Source organism: Glycine max, chromosome 3, assembly GCF_000004515.6.
Source record: "Glycine max cultivar Williams 82 chromosome 3, Glycine_max_v4.0, whole genome shotgun sequence".
NCBI lineage: Eukaryota > Viridiplantae > Streptophyta > Magnoliopsida > Fabales > Fabaceae > Glycine > Glycine max.
This window is the reverse complement of record NC_016090.4, coordinates 46,340,032-46,364,603: the sequence shown is the minus strand read 5'-3', so window position 1 is coordinate 46,364,603 and position 24,572 is coordinate 46,340,032. Positions and strand designations below refer to the sequence as shown.

General features: G+C 35.3%; 4 protein-coding genes and 1 pseudogene across 6 annotated transcripts; 1 reads left to right on the top strand and 4 right to left on the bottom strand.

Annotated features, from left to right (window-relative positions):
- Nucleotides 1-998: 998 nt before the first annotated feature.
- LOC100781694 (replication stress response regulator SDE2) lies at nt 999-4,373 on the bottom strand. The gene is made up of 3 exons (XM_006577283.4): nt 3,591-4,373; nt 2,892-3,465; nt 999-1,400 (listed from the first exon to the last, which is right to left on the bottom strand). The coding sequence occupies exons 1-3, from the start codon at nt 4,235-4,237 to the stop codon at nt 1,254-1,256; spliced, it is 1,368 nt and encodes a 455-aa protein (XP_006577346.1). The 5' UTR covers nt 4,238-4,373; the 3' UTR covers nt 999-1,253.
- Nucleotides 4,374-6,129: 1,756 nt separating this feature from the next.
- On the top strand, nt 6,130-6,812 carry LOC100780607 (probable non-specific lipid-transfer protein 1). Its single transcript, XM_003521758.5, has 2 exons — nt 6,130-6,546; nt 6,665-6,812. The coding sequence occupies exons 1-2, from the start codon at nt 6,209-6,211 to the stop codon at nt 6,681-6,683; spliced, it is 357 nt and encodes a 118-aa protein (XP_003521806.1). The 5' UTR covers nt 6,130-6,208; the 3' UTR covers nt 6,684-6,812.
- A 604-nt stretch (nt 6,813-7,416) lies between these two features.
- On the bottom strand, nt 7,417-11,438 carry LOC100816756 (cyclic nucleotide-gated ion channel 1-like; annotated as a pseudogene).
- Nucleotides 11,439-14,280: 2,842 nt separating this feature from the next.
- LOC100816236 (cyclic nucleotide-gated ion channel 1) lies at nt 14,281-19,183 on the bottom strand. 3 transcript variants are annotated; one of them, XM_026127973.2, is made up of 8 exons: nt 18,474-19,183; nt 17,354-17,918; nt 16,992-17,204; nt 16,560-16,894; nt 16,183-16,294; nt 15,653-15,889; nt 15,142-15,536; nt 14,281-14,747 (listed from the first exon to the last, which is right to left on the bottom strand). In XM_026127973.2, exons 1-8 carry the CDS (start codon nt 18,500-18,502, stop codon nt 14,447-14,449), a joined length of 2,187 nt encoding a protein of 728 aa, XP_025983758.1. In that variant the 5' UTR covers nt 18,503-19,183; the 3' UTR covers nt 14,281-14,446. The 3 variants fall into 3 exon arrangements, with proteins under 3 accessions (XP_025983758.1, XP_025983759.1, XP_025983760.1); XM_026127974.2 differs by lacking the exons at nt 17,354-17,918; nt 18,474-19,183 and having other exon boundaries at nt 16,560-16,860; nt 16,992-17,134; XM_026127975.2 differs by lacking the exons at nt 17,354-17,918; nt 18,474-19,183 and having other exon boundaries at nt 16,560-16,854; nt 16,992-17,126.
- Nucleotides 19,184-19,686: 503 nt separating this feature from the next.
- Nucleotides 19,687-24,467, bottom strand: LOC100780077 (phospholipase A1 PLIP1, chloroplastic). Its single transcript, XM_014774052.3, has 6 exons — nt 24,258-24,467; nt 21,819-22,543; nt 21,136-21,663; nt 21,006-21,065; nt 20,470-20,886; nt 19,687-20,313 (listed from the first exon to the last, which is right to left on the bottom strand). Exons 2-6 carry the CDS (start codon nt 22,491-22,493, stop codon nt 19,900-19,902), a joined length of 2,094 nt encoding a protein of 697 aa, XP_014629538.1. The 5' UTR covers nt 22,494-22,543; nt 24,258-24,467; the 3' UTR covers nt 19,687-19,899.
- Between the last annotated feature and the right edge of the window lie 105 nt (nt 24,468-24,572).

Sequence of the window (24,572 nt, the reverse complement as noted above, 5' to 3'; positions counted from 1 at the left end):
TTAAAAAAACAGTTAGCAAATAAATTCCTCAAGACCCAAATTATGATTCCATTAATTCTTCAAAAAAATGTTACTAAATTAGTGGTTCAAATATTTAAAAATATTATATTTGATTAACAAAATAAGAGCATCACACAGAACAGTTAAATTGGTGTTATTCAAGGAATTAAATTTTACAACAAAATCTTTAACAAACGGTAACTGATTTGATCATTAAATTTTTTAAAGACTAATATAATGTGGGATGTAATTGAAATATAGAAGGCCAACCCGCTCTAGTATTTACTCACTATCAGTAGTACTATTGAAGTTTCAGCTCCTCCACAACATGGTCTTCGAGTTTTTGGAATCATCACATTATCCATTGTGGGACCAGCTATCATCTTTGCCGCTGCAATGGCATGCTACGCGTCCCTCAAGTACAGAAGAGGCAATACAACCAGAATTGCTGCTGCAGAGGTCGGAACCAAGTGCAATATCACCCCAACCTTCCATTGCTACGATGGTGGGCTTGGATGAGTCTACAATCGAGTCTTATCAGAAACTTTGTACTAGGAAAGCCGACCGAGTGCAGACCCATGACGATGTGCACATATGTTTGTTCAAGAGTATAAAACCAAAGACACAATCAGATGCATTCCTGAATGTGCGCATTGCTTCCATGCCGAATGCATAGATGAATGGCTTAGCATGAACAGCACATGCCCCCTTTGCCGCAACTCCCCCTCCCATTCTTCCACTGTTCAAGTTATGGCCAGTGACCCTTGATTGCTTGTGGGTTTATCCATTAAGCACTCAACCACAAATCTGGGACACAAATCCAGCTGCTGTCATTGTCCGTTTGTCACACTTCAAGGTTTAGCTAGTACTATTTGGATGGCTTGAATGTTAAACGGTTTTTCAACTTATTACATTGCATGGATTGTAATAATAATAATAATTGGATAAATTAGGAACAACAATATCCAGCCATTGATGATACTCGTCATCTCATAATATAATACCAAAAAGAAAATTTGGAATTGTTCATAATGCACAATTCTTGGGTTATACAGTGTTCAGCTTCCTTTGGCTGGCTGGTAACGGTATTTATTACATCAAAATACAGCCCAATATGAACACTAAAACGAACAGAAAAGGCATGCATCAGTCAGTTCCCAAAGTCATCAGAGGATAGAACTGACACCCATGTAAAAGGTGCAAACAGTTATGAAATACTGTACAGAGAAAGAACTGCCATTTCAAAATTCTCCTTACTTCTTCGCAAGCAGCTTCTTTGGAAGTTCATCCAGGGGAGTTGATTTTAAAAGAAAAAGCCTGGCAGCACGCTCCTTCAAAGTACCTCCACATTTTAACCCACGTGACTGCAGTTCAGACTTCAACCTTTCCAAGCCAAGAACCTGTCAAGACCATAGCAATGGTAAAGGCATTAATCTTCAGAGTCTAATAAACAGTCCATAACCAATGCTAATGCCTAATAGATGGAGGGGATCGGGGGCTTTAGGGGCCATTACTACAACTCTGTTGATATATTTTTCTGATTTTTCCACAAACAAAAAATTTAGTCATCCACAAGAAATGAAAACCATTGCCATATCACCATCGTGCAATGCAACTACTATAAATCATATTACTTAAACCACCTTAAATGGTTAGTTAGAATTCTTCAAAAAAATTCAACCATGGTAACAACTGACTTAATTACACGTAATTTACTAATAGTGTGATTTCTGCTCATATTCAACCATTTAGTTTTGCTTGACTTTTAAATACGGAAAATCTATCTATCAACTTATTTTAAAAAAATCTCGGTGGCTTTATCTATATAACCCCCTATTATTATTATAGTAATAAAATGAAAATGAGAGAAAAATTTCATCTGCTCTTTTAACTATTCAAAAATCTGAACCATCCGACAGTAGAAAATTCAACATATAATGTTTTGATTATGAGTATGAGAGGGTTCTCTACGCTATAACTAACCAGCCTACCCAGTATTAATAGAATTTTTGTTGGCTTTGCAATTAAACTAACTACAACACATAAAATGGACTAGTATTTGAAAGTTCTCTTTAAAAGGCTTTCTATCCTTCTTTGAACTGTTGAGAGGACTAAAGTTCTAGCTAAGCCCCAATACATTAACATTGTATTCAGTTTATCAGTTCCTTTGTTTCTGCTTCTTTTCTTCTGTTTCATCAAGGATCCTCGTTAATTCACCATAAATCCAGCTTCTTCAACTCCTACTTAGCATCCTGATAAAACTTCCAGAATTTGCTTATTCCCACACATCATAACCCAGCTATCCAATTTGATTCTCAGACTAGAAACTAAATTTCTAATAAGTTCCTTTCTCCTTTCAAGGTGCAACCATAAAATGCCACAGATGTAATCTGCAATTTGCCAATGAGCCCTGAACTAATTCCTTAAAAGTCAGAATTTGCAGCTCTAAACTCCCAGTATGGATTTATTTCAATGAATGAACTCAAAATGTATATGCCCATACTAATCGCCCATCCCAACGTCTCCCCTTGCTTCATCAACAGGGTCCATATCATATGTTTCAACACATCAAAGAGAGAAACAAAATAAAATGGGCATTTTAAAAAAATACCACTGGGGACAGACTTGACCTATTCACATAAAGAGAAACCCTATTTTCACATAACCCCTACCTCTAAACTAGAGTCCTATACTAGCAAAACTAATTTTTTAAAGTAACTGGTCATCACCAGCTACTGGTTATAAGTAGTGGTCACCGGTGTGTCACACTATTTGGGCTTCACCCTAGCCACTGCCTTTTTTAAATCCAATTCAACATATGAAACAAACTACAAAATAGCAAAGGGTACCGCACAGACAGACAGAAGTAGAGGATGCTACTGAAAACATACCTCAAGTTCAGCAGCTGAATTAAAGGCATCAAAATTCAGGGGCTCCTCCAACACAGGAACACTAGTGCTTGGTGAGCTTTCTTCATTGACTGCTGCTTTATGCTCAAGAGATCCATCAATTTCCATATAATTAGATTCACCAGCACTGGCGACAGTTTCAGAGCCCATAACAGTTGAGGCCTGATTCACAGCACCATCGAACTTGTCAGGCACGCCTACATAGCAATCCTGATATCCATTATCTTCAGCATTAATTCCAGCAACCACCGACTCCTTTGGCATTTCAGTAGCCTCATCATTTATCACAGGTTCAGCTGCAGCCTGAATACTTTCACCACCCAGCATCGCAACAGATCCCACATTTCCTTCTACAGCAGCTTCCTTCTCTTCTTCAGACCCACTTTCACACGAGCCAGCACCAGAAGAGCCTCCGCCCCCATTTACCGAACCCAAACTGCCCTCAGCCTTATTAGAGCCCGACTCATTCGGACCATTCAACAAATCTGATTTCTCGATCTCCACCTCTTCATCAGAATCATCACTATCACTTTCATTCAATTTCCTCTTCCCCATCCTACAAAACACAAATACCCAAATACCAACATCACTAACCCACAAAGTACAAACAATCATCAAAAGGGAACCACATAACAATAGCAATTAATAAACAACACTCAACACGTGAGTGAGTTCACTTACCATATCTTCAATTTCTTAGCATCATGGTGAGGTTGTGAAGGGCTCTTGCGCTTGGCAGTGAGAGCCTCCTTAACGGACAAGGCAACCTCGGCAACACAACGTTCAGATTCCTCCCTATATTTGGCGACATATTTTTGAGCCCCACCCTCACCTTCACCCTTACCCTTTCCCTTCTTCATCTGCTTCTTGAGAAACTCCTCGGCCACCTTCTCGAGCTTCCTCTCCTGTTCTCCGGCCTTCCACTCCTCCAACCTCTTCTCCGCGTTGACGTGCCTCAGCCTCCGGCCACTCATGTCGCGGCACGCGTCGAAATTGTTGGTCTTCTTCTGCCCGGCCTTGGTGGCGGCGCCACGGAGAAGCGAGCCGAAGCCTCCCTTGCCGCCCTTGAGGCGCAGGAGGAGGCGCACGGAGGGGAACATGTTGCCGTCCTCCGGGAGGCATTGGATGGCAGATTTGTCGTCGTTGAGGTGGCGGCAGCCGGTAACAAGGCGCTGGTGGTGGGCGGGGATTCCGGTGAGTTGGAAGAGGCGATCCCTGATGGAACTCGCGTAGAGGATCGGAGAGGGGAATAGGAGGGTTAGGGTTTTCCCGTCCAAGTGCTTCACAAACAGGTTGTACATCTTGCTACTGCTCCTCTTCTGCTCCATCGTCGAATTCCAAAACCAGGATTGAGGAAATTAGGGTTTGAGGAAATTGGAGAGAACGAGAGCTAGAATCGATGTGCGTAATAACTAATATGTAAATAATTTTAAATTTCCTCAATTTGTTTTGCGCGTATTATTAACAGGGCGGGGTAGACATATATTCCCTCAATATATAGAGGAAAATTCAACGTATTGTAGTAGTACATAAAATTGAATTGGCCGTTCAGCTAAATAAATTCACTAATTTACAATCAATTTATTAATTCCATCATAGTAAAATGTTGTGATATATATATATATATATATTAAAATTTATAGTTAAATAAAAAAAATTATGGCTAAAATAAATACGTAAATAAATATATAGTATAAAGTTTAATTGTAATATATTGTCAATATAAAAGTTCCCACGTTATGAACTAATCAAAAAATAAATATGTTAGTTTACTTTTTGCTACCTTTATTTAAAAAAAAAACTTTTTATCACATTTTCTTATACTTTGTTAGTTTTAGAAATTCTCGGATTTTCATTGTCTTTCTTTGTCTATTACTTGCCGACCAAAAACACTAATTCACAATCCAAAACATTTAGAAGGCTTATCAATATTTGTTCCACTAGAAAATTAACATTATTGCTCTTGATATAAGAACTCAATTTTTGATCATGATGTAATCAGATAAATCAAGAAATCTAATATTAATTACATATATAATGAAATAGATGAATTAATTTCATTTAAGTATAAGAAATATTCATTGCGTTAAACTAACACCATCAACTCTACTTCCTTGAAAATGAAGACTTTGAAAATTTATAAAACTAACAAAGTCTAAAAAAAAGTTGACAATAAGTAAAAATAAAATTTGAGAAAAATAAAATAACATAGAAGTTGTCACTGTAAGCACAACTGCACCTTTTAAGTTAAAAAATGTTATAAAAAAAAAGGGGAGATACAAAACAAGGCTTCGATTAAAAAAAAATTAAAACCAAAATTGTGTTTTAAAACACGACTTATCCATACCTTGTAAATTTTTTAAAAAATAACCATTTCAATAATTTTTTTAAAAAGATCACCCCTAATTAGTGAAAATGCCATTTTTTAAGATTTACTATAAAAACCAATGATTTTATTATATAAATTGGTTTGTGATGGTATAACAATATAAAAAATTACATTGTTAGTGCTTATATATATATATATATATATATATATATATATATATATATATAATATGATTTTTTTATTAGTTTTATTATTATTTGAAAATTAGTTTATGATATATAGATTAATAATTGTATACTACTTTATTCCTTATTTTCTATTCTTAATTATGATTTTAAATATACTACATGAATTAGTTTTAAATTTAATTATATTTTTAACTACTGTTGTCACAAGAGAGAGATTCTAACTAAGAGAAATGGATTTGCAGAATTTGATTTCTTACAAAAATAACAAAATAAAGTTATATTTTTAGGAAAAGTATATGTTCATTTTGGATCTTAAACTGGATTTCTAATTTATTTAATTTTATGATAGCAAGTTATACTTTTAGGAAAAAATATTTTTAATTTTTTGGTCATGCATACTGAAAAGATTTTGTCGGAGTGGACAAAACCTACTACTTTAATCTTCATGAGCAAATACTTTCACTTGCCAGTAAGAAGACAAATTGGTGTTTATTAAATATGTCGCGGGTCACCCTTAGATGACACGTGGTTAATCCATCACGCCTTTGGAATGACATTTATAATAAAGGCATCTTAATTAGTGCTTCCTATGATCATTTGCCTCAGAGAGTAGTTGCCTATACTAGTAAAATTCATTTTTGTTGAAAGTCATCAAGTTTGCATGTAATGCAAGTTGACAGAACCAACCAAACAAACAGTTGCACAAATCTCTATATATACTATATTTGGTGCTAGCTAGCTTAATTCAAACAGTCTAGTTAATTCAAACATTAACAAAGAAAATGTCAAGAGCAGCAATCATATCCATTGCCATTCTCCTAATTACAAGGTCTGGAGCTCTGGCTTCAATATCATGCGCCACAGTTATTGAGGAGGTAGCACCTTGCACTAGCTTCCTGCAAGGAGGCTCAAAGCAGCCCTCGGTGGCGTGTTGCAATGGAATCAAGAAACTAAGTGGTGAGGCTGGGACCCACCAAAACCGAACAGCTATATGCCAGTGCCTCAAGGAAGGACTGGCCACCATTGGAAATTATGATCCTAAACGTGTACCTCAAGTTCCCAAAGATTGTGGACTGTCTGCTACACTTCCTCCTATTGACAAGAATACTGATTGCTCTAAGTAAGCTTCTTCTTTCCTCTCTTTCAGATTCAATTTCTTATTATGCTTCAACTTTGGATATAACTTATGAAAATCATGGTAACTATTTTTCATTTTTTTTTTTTTGTTAATTATGCAGTATAAGCTTTATGATGTGAATGTTCAGTGGTGGGGTACTGCAACTGGAAACGTTACCAGGAAATGTAACAAAGGAATTATAAAAATAAATTGCCTACCATGGTTGTACTATCGGCCATGAATAAATAAAAATATCTTTTATATGAATATCAGACCTCCCTTCCCAGCTGAACCAAATTATATTTCTATTCATTTTATTTTTCCAAAATTCTGTTGCTTCTTCATTCTTAAAGTTTACTTATTTATTTAGTGATGTGTCGTAACGTAGTTCTAAAAAAAATTGACGTTCTAAGCTTGATGATCATCTAAACAAAAGCAGCAGTCGGACTGGCTAACATATATATCGAATAAATTCTTAGTTGAACTAAAATAAATTGAATAAAAACAAATCATTAATGTATTTCGATCCATTAAAGTTTTACTTAAAAAGTCCAATCCGTCCATGATTCATTCATCTAATAATAAAACACAGTTGCTAATGCCAGATGTCTTTAAAATAAGATGTATAGCTTAACAACAATTGTCCTATTTGATGTGATGTTTCTTATACAAGTACATGGTTCTTAACTATTTTTTATCAATAAAAAAGTATTATCCAAGCCAATAAATAGCAGAAAAACCAGGAAAAAAAACCATGCATTATAAATGCTCTAAAATCAAATCCAATCTATCTATTAACAATTTCTTAAAATTAAATAATTTTTATTTGTAAAATATTCTCTACCCTCACTCCCATCTACATGTAAGAATTGATTTTGCCAAAATTGAAACCTTGTAGCAGTGGTTCTTTGTTGGTGTTTTTATTCATTTGAATTTCATTTAGTATTCTCTGTTTTGCTTTTCAATACAAACCCCCCTTTTCAATTAGATCATAATCAATTAGGTTGTGTCTTCCAGAAGTATGACCTAAGTTGTTCCCTGTAACGCATGATTAAGGAAAACTCTTGTATTTTTGGTAGTGGCCCTCCCAAAATATGCACACACAACAGCTATGGAGTATGATTTATGAATAACATATCCTTATTCCTATTTGCAAGTTAGTGATTCTGAGCAGTGAAATCTGGCTCAGCTTGCTTTTTGAGGTAACAGAGATAGTAGTAGTCTCTGTTGCATTTTGTTGTGTCTGCTATTTTGTATCAAGTTTCGCAGTGCATTGTCAGCAAAACTTGATGCATATATGGTTGCACCAAAGCATCTTTTAGCTTGTCTTCGGCTTCATGCAATGACCTCTCAATCTTCTTTTTCCAGTATCGGCTCCAAGCTGCTTGTATGAAACAGGCAGCCCATGCCCTCTACTGCCCGGAATAGAACCTGCAAGGGAAAAACAAAATTTATAATCTGATGTCATAAACAAACTACTCTCAGAAAAAGTACGAATCTAAATAAAATTTATGGTTTTGAATTATATCTGCACCTTGTTTCCTAATTCCCAGCACGGTTCCACAAATTCTAATGATGATTGATGCATCATCAAAGAGGAAAAAGAAGAAATTAACATAATAAAAACTATCAAACCTTGCCTGAGAGCGTGGTGGAGCTGTTTGCCGCCATGATTTCGAAATTCAGAAGCAAGAAGCTTCAAGTCTTCAGACATGAGAGCAAAGGCTTCAACTTCTGATATAGTTTGTACAGTCCTGGTTGAAATGGGTAATTTTGAGGAGGAGCTGGGATCCGAGGCCCAAATCAGAATCTCCTCTCCACAGAAGTCACCAGCCATGAGAAACAAGGAGTTGAAGAAACCAGTTCTTCCACCATTTGTTGTCACAGAAGAAACTTTTCTACTCATAATGAAAAGCATCTCCTCAACTGGATCTCCTTCACGAACAATAAAGCTATTCTCAGCATAAAGGACTGTCTTTCAGACTATCTCACATTGTATCCAACAACTGCTGATCCATTTCCTCAAACATTGGCACCTAAAGCAATAAAATAACAACATAAAAATGTTTATTACACACACTATAGTTGGAAAATAAAAAATTAGATGGGGAGAAATCATGATTATGGATTACCCACCCTTTTAACTAAATCTAAGCAAAAATGACGCTTTAGGTCCCTCCTGAGATATCTAGGAAGATTACGAATTAATGTCTCCTCATCGACACCCCTATTTTCTTGCCATTTGTATTGTTCATTCCGTCTAATTCTTTCCTTTAGGAACTCAGGTAGCATTCGGTGGGACATCCAAAGTTCTATGTCATGTCTCTTCACTCTCATCTCTTTCCTCTACGATTTAGGTAGGCCATCTTTATGATATTAGTACTTGTGTTGAGGTTTTGTCCAAGAGAACTGCAAAAGATGACAAATTTTAATTTTGGTTGCACTAACTTTTACTTAATTGGATAGAAGTATAGGAAACGAAATTAGATAAAGATATAGAAGTTTTCAGTTCATAAAATAAGCAAGTTGGATTTGCATTTATACATAAAAACAATAGATTGATTGCCAACCTTAAACTGCCCAAACCCCACCAAAAGCAGTAGAAGAACTTCTGATAAAGAACCGTTGTTGATTCGACCACACCTGAATCTAGAGCATCAAAAAATATTCCAAAATTGAAGGTGTTTTTGTCTGTGAAAGAGTGAAGCATTCTTCAACTCTCTGCGCCAGCACCACACCTCTGACTCTATCGAAAGCATGCACCAGATAGCTCCAATCACCTGATAAGCCACTTGTATTTTTTTTATCATAAAACTCAGCATGATAACTACCTAGGAACATGCATAAATTGGAATTAAAATCATCTTACATGACTTGCTATCATAAAGAGAAAAAGATTAAAGGTAGCTCCAGCCCATGCTTTCTCAGTCAATATGCCAGAAGTTTTCGTTACTTCTTGGTATAGTGGATAGATCCGCCAAAGCCTTGGCATATACTGAATACTTCAACAAATCCTTTACTAGTAATGGATCCGACATTTTTAGGTTTGGAATGGCTAAAACAATCACCTAGTGTCAAAAACAACATCAAATTATCATGTCTTTCACATCAAATTGAACTGGAAAATACATTTTGGCTACTTGGTACTTACACAAAATAAATAAATAAGAAAGAGCTTAAGAGGGATATACCTGCGAAAGTGGAATAATTGATAGAATATCAATGATGAAGTGTGAAGTTAAGTATCTTTTCATTATAGCCACAGGATCATCAGTGAGCTCACCCCTTCCAAAAACACGAGAGGAAGGGGCAACGAAACCTGTCTTAAACTGAAAGATTATGCGAAGAATGTGAAATAGATCAAAGAAAGTCCAAAGAACACAGACAGTGATCATAAATGCTCCATCCCAATCAAGGCATTTTTTTATCTTCATTAATCACTGGAATGTAAAAGAAGAGCGGGTCCAAAGTGACTGCCATCACGCACTATATTACAAAGATTTTGTAACATTTCTAAAGGAATGGACCCTGTGGATCAAGAATTTTCTTCCTAGTTCTCTGTCCATCACTTACAGGAAGGACATCTGAATCTCTCCTCCAGTTCTTCATCTTCTCCAGCCTTCTTCCCATACTCTTCAAAACAGCAATCAGACTTGGTGTAACTTTTCTTTCGTGATGTACATCGTTAATAGAATCTTCTATCTCTATCCTAAAAGATGGCTCTGACTTCCTGTCCTCCAACCTGGATGGAGAGAAATTTAAACTTGCGATTATGTATGATGTATCATATAAGTTACTTTCTAACGATTACGAAAATCATATAAATTATGATCAAGTCTTCAAAGGGGCATCTCAATTGTTGACTTTGACTACTACATAGTCCAAAATCAAAATGATAGCACATTAACATGATCAAATCTCATCATTCCTAGCAGCTAGAGGTAGAATGGTGTTTTAAATTGAACAAAAGAGAGAACACAAACCACATAGAGCAGACACTGATGTTATTGTTGATTTAAAACTGGTAGTGGTAATTACCCAACTTGGAAGACTAAGCAAGACAGTATAAAGCTGCAGTATGTCAGTCTGTCATACTTTATAAACATGCAGCTATTAAAATAGTTAAGCTTCATTATTTTTCTAGGCAGATGACCGGGAGCCCATTTTGAAAGAAAATAAATGAGCGAATGAAATTACAAATAGACGAAGCGCAAGTGGTTAGCAATGTGTGTTACAACCAACAGAAACAGTACTAAAATTAAAACAGTAGAAATATGCAGCAACAACAGGATTGAGCAACAGGACCTCAAAAAATTTTGTCCGTTTGAATTCATGATTAAGCTACTTCAGCATCCAGTGAGAACAGGTAGCTTTGCAGAAACAGAACATTCAGGCCTGCAAAATCCAACATCAAATTAGAAACTTGTTTTCTCCTCCCAAAGTTAATGTAGCGCGAATGTAACTAGAAAAGGCAAGGATCAATTATTTGCTTAACAATACTAAAAATTAATTAAAGTAACAAAATTATAGCCACCAATGACTTGAATATTTAAATTCACAAGTCAATATCCAGACTCCAGAGTCAAGTAAATATCAACATGACTCCGTGTTTATTAGTTTATCAAAAAGCAAGGAAAAGAACAAGTTGCTAGAAGTAGAAAGGTAGTTAAATAAAAGTTTAGTCAGTTTTTTCACAAAAGGAAAAGGAAACAACAATCTTAAAGATGCAAAGCTACATTACATGCAGCAATGTAATAACTTGTATTGTAGCCTGGCTAGGAGGGAGAGTTTTTTTAAGAGATAGATATTTGATGGAATGATGGGCGTTTAGTTGTTGTAGTAATGTCTCAGAGAGAAGAAAGAAAGAGAGGGAGCGTTTTTGCAATTTGCAGGCTTCGGAGTTCACACTTCAACTTCACATATACTATTTGATGAAATGAATGATTGTGTCGTGTGTGTCAGTATCCAATAAGGGCCGAGCACTTACACTGTTGAACATTAGAATCAGTTATTATTACTTCTATTATAACAAATTTGCATTTAAAAATGATCACTTAATAAAAAAATGTACATTCATTTTCCTTAATTTTGTGAGTTAGCAAGAGAAATGGCCCTGCATTATTATGGTGAGTTCACGTCACGAGAAAGGACAAATAAGAGAGAGGATAGGAGTCAAGACAAGTCAACTTATGCAAAAATACATTGCAATACGAAAATGTTGAATTATACAGGGCGACACAACACAATACAACAACACCCCAAGTATTAGTCTAACAACTTGTATTTTGGACTGAGTGTCGAATTAATTGGATTTAAATCCTCATGAATCTTACCCTCAATACATCAACAACTAAGAGAAAAATTAGAAGCAAGGGAAACTGGATGGGATTTTGTTTATTAGCAAATGAAAGTTGTATCACTATATATCCAAATTTGGCACAAGATTTGACAAATCACGGGGATATAAGAAGGAAACGGGATGGATTTAAGTTGGGTTATTTTTTTCGATACTATAAGTTGGGTTATTTGGTAGGTAAAAAAGAGGATAAAAATAATGCGATCTACTGTATTATTTCTTATGTATTGTTATTCATTTCTCTTTATCTTTTTTGTAACCAAACAACTTTAGTTTTTATTTTATTTTTCACTTGTTTTCTTTCACTTTTTATTTATTTTCATCTATCTTATTTTTTACCAAACTATCAAAAACTGGGGATAAATTTGTTTTATAAAAGAATTATAAATAACTGGATATTGTGTGTTTGGTTTAACCTTAATTGAACAGACACACATTTCATTGCATATTTTATGAGAAGTAAAAATTTAGAACTTTAGATTCAAGGCCGTTTAGAGGCCTTTCAATGGAAAATCAAACATGCACTTAGCTTTCTGCAAGAAAGCTCAAAGCAGCCCTTTGAGGCGTGTTGCAATGGCATCAAGAAACTGAAGTGGTGAGGCTGGGAACCACGAAGATCGAATAGGTATATGCCAGTGCCTCAAGGAAGGACCGGCCACCATTGGAAATTATGATCTTAAACATATACCTCCAGTTCCTAAAGATCGGTCTTTCCTATCTTTCAAATTCAGTTTATATTAGGCTGAATTGTAATTTTGGATCCCAAGTTTTATAAATTCATGATTTTAGTTTTCTTGATTCTTAATTGTAATATTTGGTCTTTTAATTTTATAAATTTATGATTTTGGTTCGCTTAATAGATTATTAACTAATAATTCATTATTAAATTAATCATAAATTAAATAAAAATTATAAATCATTAAAAAACTTTAATAAAAGACTATTAATCTTAATGTGTGTTATTGTTAGAGGGGTCGTGTGTGATAGTGGAATTAGAAGAGATGTTTGTAGGGGTAGGAATTCAATGTTGTGAAAAATTAAGATTAATAATTCTTTGTATTCAATTTTTAATAATTAATAATTTTGATTAATTTATAATTAACTTAATTAATCGTAATCATTTTTTATAATGTATCAAGAGTACCAACCAATTTATAAGATTAAGAAGATTAAATATTACAATTAAAATTCAATTTAAAAGATTAAAATTATAGATTTAAGAAACTAAAGAGGTCAAAATTACAATTTAACCTATATATTATATTATGCTTCTAAGTGCAACTTTGGCTACAACTTGGAAGATGATGATAAATATTTTTTTTTTTTTTGGTTAATTATGCAGTATAAGCTTTATGATGTTAATGTTCAGTTGTGGGTTCCTGCCACTGGAAACATGACCAGGAAATGTTACAAAGGAAGTAGAAAAATAAATTGAAAGATTATGTGGTCAACGTTGACTGAAAAATAATCTCGACCAATATCAGTAAAAAATTAGTCTTGGTCTAGGTTAGCCGAAATCAATTAAGTTTTAAATTTTTAAATCAAAAATAATTGTCTTATGGATTGGGAAACCTATTGTCTCTGGCGTAGCACAAAAAAAAGTTAAAAATAATTAAGTTTGAAATTTTTTATTTATAGATAGATATTCTTTCTTAAAAATAGTGTTAATGGATAGGTAGAATGAACTTTTTTATTAAATGAATCAAAATAAATTAATGGATTATTTTGATCCATTGCGGATACGTATTATGATTGATGTAATCCATCCATTTGTCACTCTACTGTATGTGAGTGCCTCAAGGAAGGACTGGCCATCAACCCCACCATTTGAAATTATGATCCTATACGTATACCTCAAGTTCCTAAATATTGTCCTTTGCTCTCTTTCAAATTCAGTTTATATTATGCTTCTAACTGCAACTTTGGCTACAACATGGAAGATGATGATAAATATACATCATCTTTTTTTTTATGGGTAAATACTACATCTTTTATATGCATGTGTAATCTCCTTTGCAAATTGCAACTGAACCAAATGTGCCATAAAGTTGTTTTAAATAAAAATTGACTAGTGACCTTGATTATCTAAACAAAAGCAACAGGGAGCTGTTAATTAAAGTGGATCTAATTAAACTCAATACGCCCATTTGTTTAAGGATAAGGCTACTCTACAGGAAATGAACCTCGGTTTTATGTTCTTTAGCTACTCTTCCATCAGCATGAATACAAAATAGACTACACTTGTCTTAAAGAACCATCATAATTTACAAGTTCAAGATTAGAACATTTTTTAAGGAAACTGTTGTCAGTGTTGGAGTATTAACTATAAGGTTGTAATTTAAGTTTATAAATTATAATTTAATAGATTCCAATCTAAATTGTTTACGGTAATCATCTTGTATATATTCCTTATAAATATTCATTATATTTTAATGCAATATTACATCTCCCAAAATAGTTGTTGAAGCAATTCTTAAGCAACCCACCCAAAATATGCACACACTAGCTATGGAGTATGGATAACATATCCTTATTCCAATTTGCAAGTTAGTGTTTCTGAGCAGTGAAATCTGGCTCAGCTGGCTTTGGAGGTAACAGAGATAGTAGTCTCTGCTGCATTGTATTGTGTCTGCTATTTTCTCTCAAGTTTCGCAGTGCATTGACAGCAAACCTTGATGCATATATGGTTGCACCAAGGCTTAGACTAGACCCTTCCTCATTTGCCAAAGCATCTTGTAGGTCTGCTTCTGCTTTGCACAATGACCTCTCAATCTTCTTTTTCCAGTATCGACGCCAAGCTGCTTGTATGAAAGTAGCAGCCCATGTCTTCCACTGTGAGGAATAGAACCTGCATGGAATAAAAATCACATTGCAGGATTGATGAGGTTATGAAGTTTTTTGTAAAAAAAATAAGATAAAAATGAGAGAATTGTATTCTAAGATCATTACCATAATCCCACATGTGCTCACATAAAAAAATAAGCAGTGCTTTAAGGTTGGTCATCACATGGTTTTTATGACTGCTGTTATTGCTAAAGTTTTTATAATCTGATATTTAAATGAATTTGATGGGATTATATAAGCAAACTACTCTCAGAAGTCAGAACCTAAACAAAATTTATGGTTTTGAGTTATATCTGCACCTTGTTTCCTATTGTCTAGCACGATTCCAAATATTGTAATGATGCATAATCAATGAAGAAAAAGAAGAAATTAACATGATAGAAATTATCAAGCCTTGCCTGAAAGCGTGTTGGAGCTGTTTGCTGTGAAGGCGTCGAAATTGGGAAGCAACAAACTTCAAGTCATCGGCCATGAGAGCAAAGGCTTCAACTTCTGATATAGTTTCTACTGTCCTAGTTGAAATGGGTAGATTTGAGGAGGAGTTGGGATCCAAGGCCCATGTCAGAAGTTCCTCTCCACAAAAGTCACCAGCCATGAGGAACATGGAGTTGAAGAAACCAGTTCTTCCACCATTTGTTGTCATAGTAGAAACCTTTCCACGCATAATGAAAAGCATCTCATCAACTGGATCTTCTTCACGAACAATGTAGCTCTTCTCAGTGTAAAGGACTGGCTTCAGTCTATCGCACATTGCATCCAACAACTGCTCATCCATTTTCTCAAACATTGGCACCTAAAGCAATAAAATAAGAAAATAAAAATGTTCATTACACAATTACACTACAGTTAGATTAAAAAAAAAAAAAAAAAAACAATAGATGGGGAGACATGATTATGAGTGACACTCACTTTTTTAACTAAAGCTAAGCAAAGGTGACGCTTTATGTCCCTTCGGAGATCTTTAGGAAGGTTACGAATTAATGCCTCCTCCTCAACACCCTTATTTTCTTGCCATTGGTACTGTTCGTACTTTCTAATTCTTTCCTTCAAGTTCTCAGGTAGCATACGGTGGGACATCCACTGTTCCGCGTCCTGTCTCTTCACTCTCATCTCCTCCACTCTAACAGTTGTAGATTGCAGATATTTCTGTAACAATATTCAAAACAATAGTTAACTAACTAATGTTGCATAAAATTAACTTTTCAAATTTTAGGTGGGCATGTAATCGCGCAGGGGTCAACTGTAATTTAGTAATCTATAAATGGGAGAATCTTTGGATGACCATTTAAATCAACATTCGGGATAGGAAGTTCTATCTATGTTGCTTCATTGGGACATGCCCCAACTTCTGAAAAGCTACTGCTTTTTGAAATAAAAAACATTCTTCAACTTGGTCCCTAAACAACTATATTATTTCTTTTTGGCAGGCAATGAACTACCTGCATGTTTCCAATAAGTAACGAGAATAAGACCAATCCAAAGATGGCAATGAAGATTGCAAAGGCTATTTCTGAGACATCAGTACTAGTCTTGAGATTTTGTCCAAGAGAACTGCAAAAGATGACAAATTTTTTAATATTGGTATGCTTTGGGCACCCATCTAATAAATTGCACTAACTTTACAAACACTAATAATAAATCCATAGAAATATTGGAAATGAAATTAAATAAGGATATAGAAGTATTGGCCAACCTTAAATTGCGCAAGGATACAGAAGATATTATTGGCCAACTTTAAATATTGGAAATGAAATTAAATAAGTATGTTGCATTTGCATATATGAAAACAAGGATACAGAAGGTTATATTGGCCAACCTTAAATTGCGCAAACCCCACCAAAAGCAGTAGAAGAACTTCTGAGGAAAATCTGTTGTTGATTCTACCACATGTGAATCTAGAGCATCAGAAAATATTCCAAAATTGAAGGTTTTTGGGTCTTTGATTGTATCAGGGTCAACCAAAGAACAAGTTTGATTAAGAACTGTTTGATTCAATAGTGTCTGATTAAGAAGATTGAGAAGTGTAAAGTTTTTTTGATTGCGGTCTCCACAACTCATGTATTCTCGATGACAGAGTGAAGCATTCTTTAACTCTCGCCAGCACCGCACCTCTGACTCTACCGAAAGCATATACCAGTTAGCTCCAACCACCTTATAAGCCACATGTATTTGGTGATCATAAACTCAGCACGATAACTACCTAGGAACATGCATAAATTGGATTTGAATAAGCAATAAAGTTACTTACATGACTTGCCAGCATATAGAGAAAAAGATTAGAAGCAGCTCCAGCCCATGCTGTCTCGGTCAATATGCCAGAAGTTCTAGTTACTTCTTTGAATAGTGGATAGATCCGCAAAAGCCTTGGCACATACTGGATTAATACTGAATACTTCAACAAATCCTTTGCTACAAATGGATCTGATGTTTTCAGGTTTCGATTTATGGCTAAAAGAATCACCTAAATGTCAAACACAACAAATTATTATGTCTTTCACATCAAACAGATTTGAAAACTGTTTATTGATACAAAATGCCTTCATTTTGGCTTCTTATCATCGGAAAATAAATAAATAAATACATATAAGAAAGACTTTAAGAGGGATATACCTGTGGAAGTGGAATAATTGATAGAACATCAATGATGAAGTGTGAAGTTAAGTATCTTTTCATTATAGCCATAGGATCATCAATGAGCTCACCCCTTCCAAAAACACGAGAAGAAGGGGCAATGAATCCTGTCTTAAACTGGAAGATTATGCGAAGAATGTAGAATAGATCAAAGAAGGTGCGAAGAACACTGGCAGTGATCTGCAATACTCCATCCAAATCAACACGTTTTCTAGCATTATTTATCACCGGAATGTAAAAGAAGAGAGGATCCACAGAGACTGCCATCACACACGTTATTACAAAGATTTTGTTCCATTTCTGAAGGATTGGACCCTGTGGATCAAGAATTTTCTTCCTAGGAGGAAGCTTTTTCTTTCCATCACTTACAGGATGGACAGCTGAAGCTCTTGTCAAGTTCTTCATCTTCTCTGACACACTCTCCAGCCTTCTTCCTATACTCTTCAAAACCGCACCCACACTAGGTCTTCTTTTGTGATTCCCATTGTTAATAGAATTTTCTTGCTCTGGACTAAAAGATGACTCTGATTTCCAGTCCTCAAACCTGGATGGAGAGAAATTTTTTAAACTTAACAATTATGCATCAGATATATGTTAGTTTCCAACAATTACAATTATCATATGAATTATGATCAAGTCTCCAATGGGACACCTCAATGGTGCTTTTTGGCTACTACTTACTCCAAAATCAAAATGATACCATGATCAAATCTCATTACTAGCAGCTAGAGGTAGAATAGGGTTTGAACATGTAGAAAATAGAGAACACGAACCACACAGAGCAGACATTGATCTTGTTATTGATTCAAAATTGGTAATTACCCAACTTGGAAAACTATAGTTGCAGTATAAAAGCACAATTTGGTGCCAATCTGTCATGTTTTATAAAAATGCAGTTATTAACTTAAATTTCATTCTTTTTTTAGGCGGATGATCCCATTTTGAAAGGAAAACAAAAAACAAAAAAACTGAAGCAGCATGAACAAATGAAATCTCAAATAGATGAAGCAGAAGCGGTTCACAATGTGTGTACCAAGACAAGAGTAGTAAAATTAAAACAATGGAAATATGCAGCAACACCAGGATTGAGCAACCGAACCTCACAAATTTATGTCCCTTTGCATTCATGATTAGGCTACTTCAGCATTCAGTGAGAACAGGTAAGGTCTGCAGAAACAGAAGATTAAGGCCTGCAAAATCCAGCATCAATTAGAAACTTATTTTCGTCCTCCCCAAGTTAAATTAGTGCGAATGTAACAAGTAAAAGGCAAGGGTCAATCATTTGTTAAACAATAATATAAATAAAAATAAAAATGAATCAAAGTTACAAGAGTATAGCCACCAACGACTTGGATATTTAAGTCAAGAAATCTCCAAAAATCATAATCAAGTATGGACCGCGACAACCAACCTTCACCAAGACAGAAAAGACTGTTGTAAATGTAAACCAAAGGACACGCGAATATTTTAATATTTTAAGGAAAACAAGTGGGGACACTTGAACTTCAACCATATGAAACTCAAAGGACCAATGATGAAACCATAAAGGATAAACAAGGAATTGCGGGTAGCAAACAAATTCAAATTCCCATGAGTTATGATCATGCTAGCTAATCTGAATGGTGGAGCATTTGAGGAGCAAAGGTGATCTACCCACTTTGTTTACATTTTTCCATCCAAGACTTAAACTTTGTGTTTAGGATGAGGATGCAGTACTCGGTGATTAGTTTCATTCAAGGTAATTTTGGACACAATTGTAACCCAATCAAATAAAATCACAATACTCGCTTTGGTTCAGAATCCACAAATTTTGGCAGCTTCTCATTCTCTTACAGTATTTGTTGTAGTGTAGGGCCTCTGCTAGATATTTCTTGAAAAATGTTATACGTCTAGTTGGTGAGATTATGATGTTATACGAAATGATTATGATGTTAAACAGTTTTGGCAGCTTCTCTTAAATGTTTATACGAAATGATTATGATGTTAATTTATGCTGAAAATAGAAATAATAAGAAACCCACCGCCTGTTAGTCTCCAGTTGAATCTCAGTCCAAAACAAACTAACAGGCGGAGAGGAGATGGCATCTTTGAAACATTTTTCATGAGAATTAATAATAACTTGTTTACATTATTTATGTCATCAATAAGAACATTTTTCCTGAGAATTAATAATAATTTCTTTATATTATTTATTTCATCAATAAGCTAGGAAAAAAGCAATTATTTTTTAAAATAAACTGATATATTCTTCCATTAAAATACTACATTTGCGATTCTCAATGGGAGTAACAAGATAGTACTAGATTGCTTCATGCAAAAATCAGTAGACAATTTTGTTCTATTTTCTATAAGAATTATCGACATGTATATGCACAAGGTATTCAAATATGGAGTAATGGATACATACACTAGTTATTTAGGGATGTACATAGAATAAAATGATGTAGTTTGCTAATTAATTCCATGATTTTAATTAATTTGATCATGATCTGTGGGAACCTCAAAAGAAACGCTTTTTCTTTAAATTAAACCCCTGTAACTATCTCCTTTGTCCTCAAGCTGCATCTCTCCGAGTTCTGTTCATGGCTCCTAGAGTGTGGAGATGGTGATGTCAACAGAGGCCACAACTGATTAATCCTTTGCTTCCTCACTCTGCCGACGATAATCTTTGAATGTTTCCTCAACACTCCATTGATGGCTTTGAGGTAGTTGCTGGAGTCGTGGTCTCTTAGGATTGTGCCTTCTGAACCATATGCCGTTGGATCACTTAGTGTATCAATAGGGTGTGGTTGATTCAGGAAGGTTCGAAGAACACTTGGACATTTAGTATTGTCCAGGGCATAGAAGGCACTTCCTCGAGGGAGTAAAGGATGCGGAGGAGATGTCTTCTCATCGGGTTGGAGAATGAATATTTTACCCAGTGGTGAGTACAACAGCTTCTGAAAAACAAAAAAAGAATCCAAAGAAAATGAATGAATATCTTACTCTCATCAGTGGTGAGTAAAGTTAAATTTCATAATTTAAATTAGGTATGCTCATTATGGGTTTATGACTTTGTCCCACGAGGCCTTGCCAGAAAGATGATGCTTACTTACATTTTTGAGCAGACATGGATGTGACCGAAATGAGGTGTGTAAGCGCTTAAGGACTAGAGCTACATGGTTTGGGTAATTGCAGGAGAAGGCCCTGGGAACAATATCTCTATGCATCATCACACAGTGGATTTGGCTCTCATCCAGGCCTAGCTCATCGATTATTTGTTGCCCTCCACAGAATACAAACGGTGAGCCAAAAGTCACTATTGGTCCAAGAGTGGAGGGACTCACAACCTTGTTAGTCAATAGCATCAAATGAACCAGAAGAGAGAGACTACCCCCAAGGGAGTGCCCAGTGAACTGAAGCTTTGCACGATCCCCATGTCTCTTCAAATGCTCCATTATTTCTGGCATGAATTGCTTGTATATTCCTTTTGCGGCCTCATAAATTCCTCTGTGAACAAGTACGTCTGTGCCCTATAAGAGAATAATGGATCACAAGTGGTTTGGTGTTTTTATTACAAAATCAACATTTGAAAATTGCAACTGCACAATGAATGCAATGAATGTCTCCATGAAATAATAATTGTTCTTACCTCGAATTTAGTGGGCTCAAAGAAGAGGTTTGCTTGCCAAGATGCCAGGGAGTCTGAGCCCTGCAACATAGAACAAAATATATAACCTTGTGGTAGAAATCAGGATAGCAAGGAGTGATTAAGGAATTACCTGAATTACAAAGCATCGAGTGTAATTGCCGGGATCATCACAAACAAACCATTCACAAGGTGAGGAATGAAGTGACTGGAGGTCATTTGCTGTTTCTTGTTTTTCCTTCTCCCCTGCTGCAACCACTGCTGTCATTGTGGACGCTGCAACATAAGCTGCAACCTCTGATTTGTAACCTCGCGAAGTGCCTTCTAGCTCTTCTCGCCCCGGCAAGTCTTCTCTTTCATTAGAATCTTCATTTTCAGTCTGTTGTGTGTCTTGTGACTTAGCAGCACGGTGCAAAAGATCCTTAGCTCGTAATTGGACATAAGAGGCTGCTGAGGCAGCAATATCATAAGCTAGTTTGATTTGAGGCTTCTTTGTATTATCTTTGTCTTTCTTTGATACATCTTGAGAGGCTACCGAGTCATCTACAGGAACGCAAGTGGAGTCCTGATTAAGTTGCACTTTTAACTTGGCCACTTCAGCTTTCTTCTCTAAAGAAGATGTTATAAATTGAAGGCTGTAGTATCTTCGCAAGTCCTTAGCCTGCAAAGTGATTGGCAGAAGTTGTTTGTTTGTGATTCTTTTTTCATTCATACATGGAAAGAGGAAAATAAAAAAACACACTCGAACTCTTATATTACTAATTAAATATGCAAGAAATCTGATAAATTATCCTACCATTGGGGGTGAATGCTTACCTTGATTTGGGGTATTACATAGGCCATGTTGCAGAGGAAAGCAAGTTGAGAGTATAGTTTGGTATCAGACCATGGCACTTGAACCAGAAAGCTTGAGAATGAGTCACGATCATATGTCACTTCCTGCTCATCTTCATCTTCACCCACCACACAAACATTGTCATCTCCATCCCCATCACATTCACATTCATCATACGTATTGTCGTTGCATATCGCATCTGTATTCATGCTTTCTTTGGGCAGTCTGTTTCTCCAATGTTTCTTGATTTCCATAAGCCTCTCTACCCAGTTGGCTCTATTCACTATCTCTTCCTTGCTGCTTTCTACCATGTTTTCCTCAATGCTTACCACCTTCTCCTCCACAACTAGATCATTGCTTGTTTCTGGGTCAAACAAGAAGGAGCGCAGTGAATTTGGAAGAATGGAGCCTGAAAATTGAAATGGTGAAATCCCCATTGGTTGATTGCTCTTAAGTTTTGGTGGCACTGATGTGGCTTGTACGCGATTGATGGAGCAACATAGGTGGTTGTCAGAATAAGACCTCCGCATAACGGCACGTGTGTGTAGTTCTTTGCTGGATTGCGAGCGGCGAAGACCGTTATGCTCTTTTGCAATGTCTACAGTTGCCGAGGTAGCTGCTGGAGAGGTAGGCATGGCAACTGCAGTGTAAGCCATGCTTGTAAATTTTTATGTCAGATATCTAGATCCTTCACTGTACTTGGTCTCTGTAGATTATGAATAATCAGATATCGAAGCTTGATATGTTGTGTTGTGGTCTTTCAAACAAGTCCAACGTATTAACATAACATATTATAAGAAAACGGACAACAACCATTTTTCTTGTTATCAACGAGGACATTCTTAAAGATGTTGAAACTTCCAATACACTCGTAGTGAAATTAGTTTACCTATCAATGAACGCAACTCCTACGTTAAGGTATAGACGAAAGCATCGTTATGTGGTATGTGCTACGACCAAAGCCAAAACATAGTTAAGCTCGAGACCGTGCTTATTGGAAAAATAGTGACGATTCAAACCATTGGACCAGATGAATATGAGGGAAAAACATGTAATGTTCGTTGAATTCTATGATTCTGAATAAAGGCATTTACTAGCTCTCTATTTGTCGTATGTGCACATGGAGACAGTATCGGTTTATAAGGGTAGAAAAGTTAGCGAACAAGGATACGTAAAGAGGGAGAAACAAGTTATATTGTAGTTTGAAAATGAGAACAAAAGACATCCTGTATTATGAAAATTTAGGTTTGTCAAAAGTTATATATATAATTGAGTAAAACAAATTGTAAACCGATGTTACTCAACAAGTAAAATTATTCTTTAATTTGCAATTGCAAAACAATAATGTGATAGTATTCTTTTATGAAATGAAACAGTACCCCAACTAAATTCCTTAGTAAGGGTTACATCTAAAGTTGTACATGATTTTCTTGGAATTGTCGCATATTTAAGAGATCAAGCTTTCAACCGATATTGTAGGAAGGAAAATTGAAAAAGAAAAGGACTTCTTCCAAAAAAAATTTTCTTACAGACTTCCTCCAACATAAATACACTACTATTTTTTCTCACAGACTTCCTCCAACATAAATACACTACTATTAAATAATAAATAGTTGTATACCAAACACTATTAACCCCATCCACACACCCAAAGTACCAAACAAAATAAAAGCACCATACAAGGTAAAGTACCTCGGAATTACCGATGTAATATTATATTACCAACATATTCTTCTCGTTAAATATATAGGCTGAGGCCTCAAAAAAGAGGGGGGGTGGCGTTGCTAGTACTTTTTTTTTGCCGGACTTAAACTAGATAAAAAAATTGAAAGTGCAGGCCAGACTTACTTCTTACCTACTTATTGTGAATGCTTCAATTCAAATAATGTATAAAGAAAGTGTAGTGTGTGTATAAAACTAAGGTATACAAATATAAAAATGATTTTAATAAAAAAATATCTTGCAAACCATCACTTGTTTAAAGAAGAAAGAGAAACTGAAGAATGAAAAGTAGTTTCATGAATAGTTTTTTTTAACAATAAAAAGAAAAACAACACCGACCAAAAGCCAAGGAAATTGAGGAATCACAACCAGAGTGCTCGTGTACGTGTGCAAGCATGAGATGCATCAAACCAAAATCCCATCAAAATTCTAAAAAAAATAATACCTATAAAGAGAGGGGGAGAAGAACTTTGTTAATTATAGCCATAAAATGAGAAAGCTTAAGATCAAAGGAGCAAAAGTACGTGGAATGTGGGAAGTAAATAACTGAAATGAAAATTTTAGCAACCTGATTCCAGTGTTTGACACTTGTTGCATGGTTAGGAAATTCAAGGAGCTGAACAAAAAATTATTCACAAGCACAGAGAAGAAGCAGAACAAAAAAAAAAAACAGAGAATATGAAAATGCATGTATTTACCCGGAGAGGCAAGTAAGCAATGAATGTACAGAACAGAACCACTATTGGCAAGAATATTTATAGTGCAACAATTGGTTACCAGAGACTCAGAACCAACACGGTGAATAAAATAATCTAATTTTTTTAAGTGTTCAGATCAGATGCAGGGACCTTTCTTTCTCTCTGTCTCTGATAACTACTCTGTGTGCATGTTTTTTACAGAAATATGTTTAGAAAAGTGGGGAAGAGAAGTGCTAATAAATGAGGGAAAGGACCATGAGAGAATATGCTCACGTGGGGTCCCTAAACTTCAAACAAAATAACTTTTTTCATGGA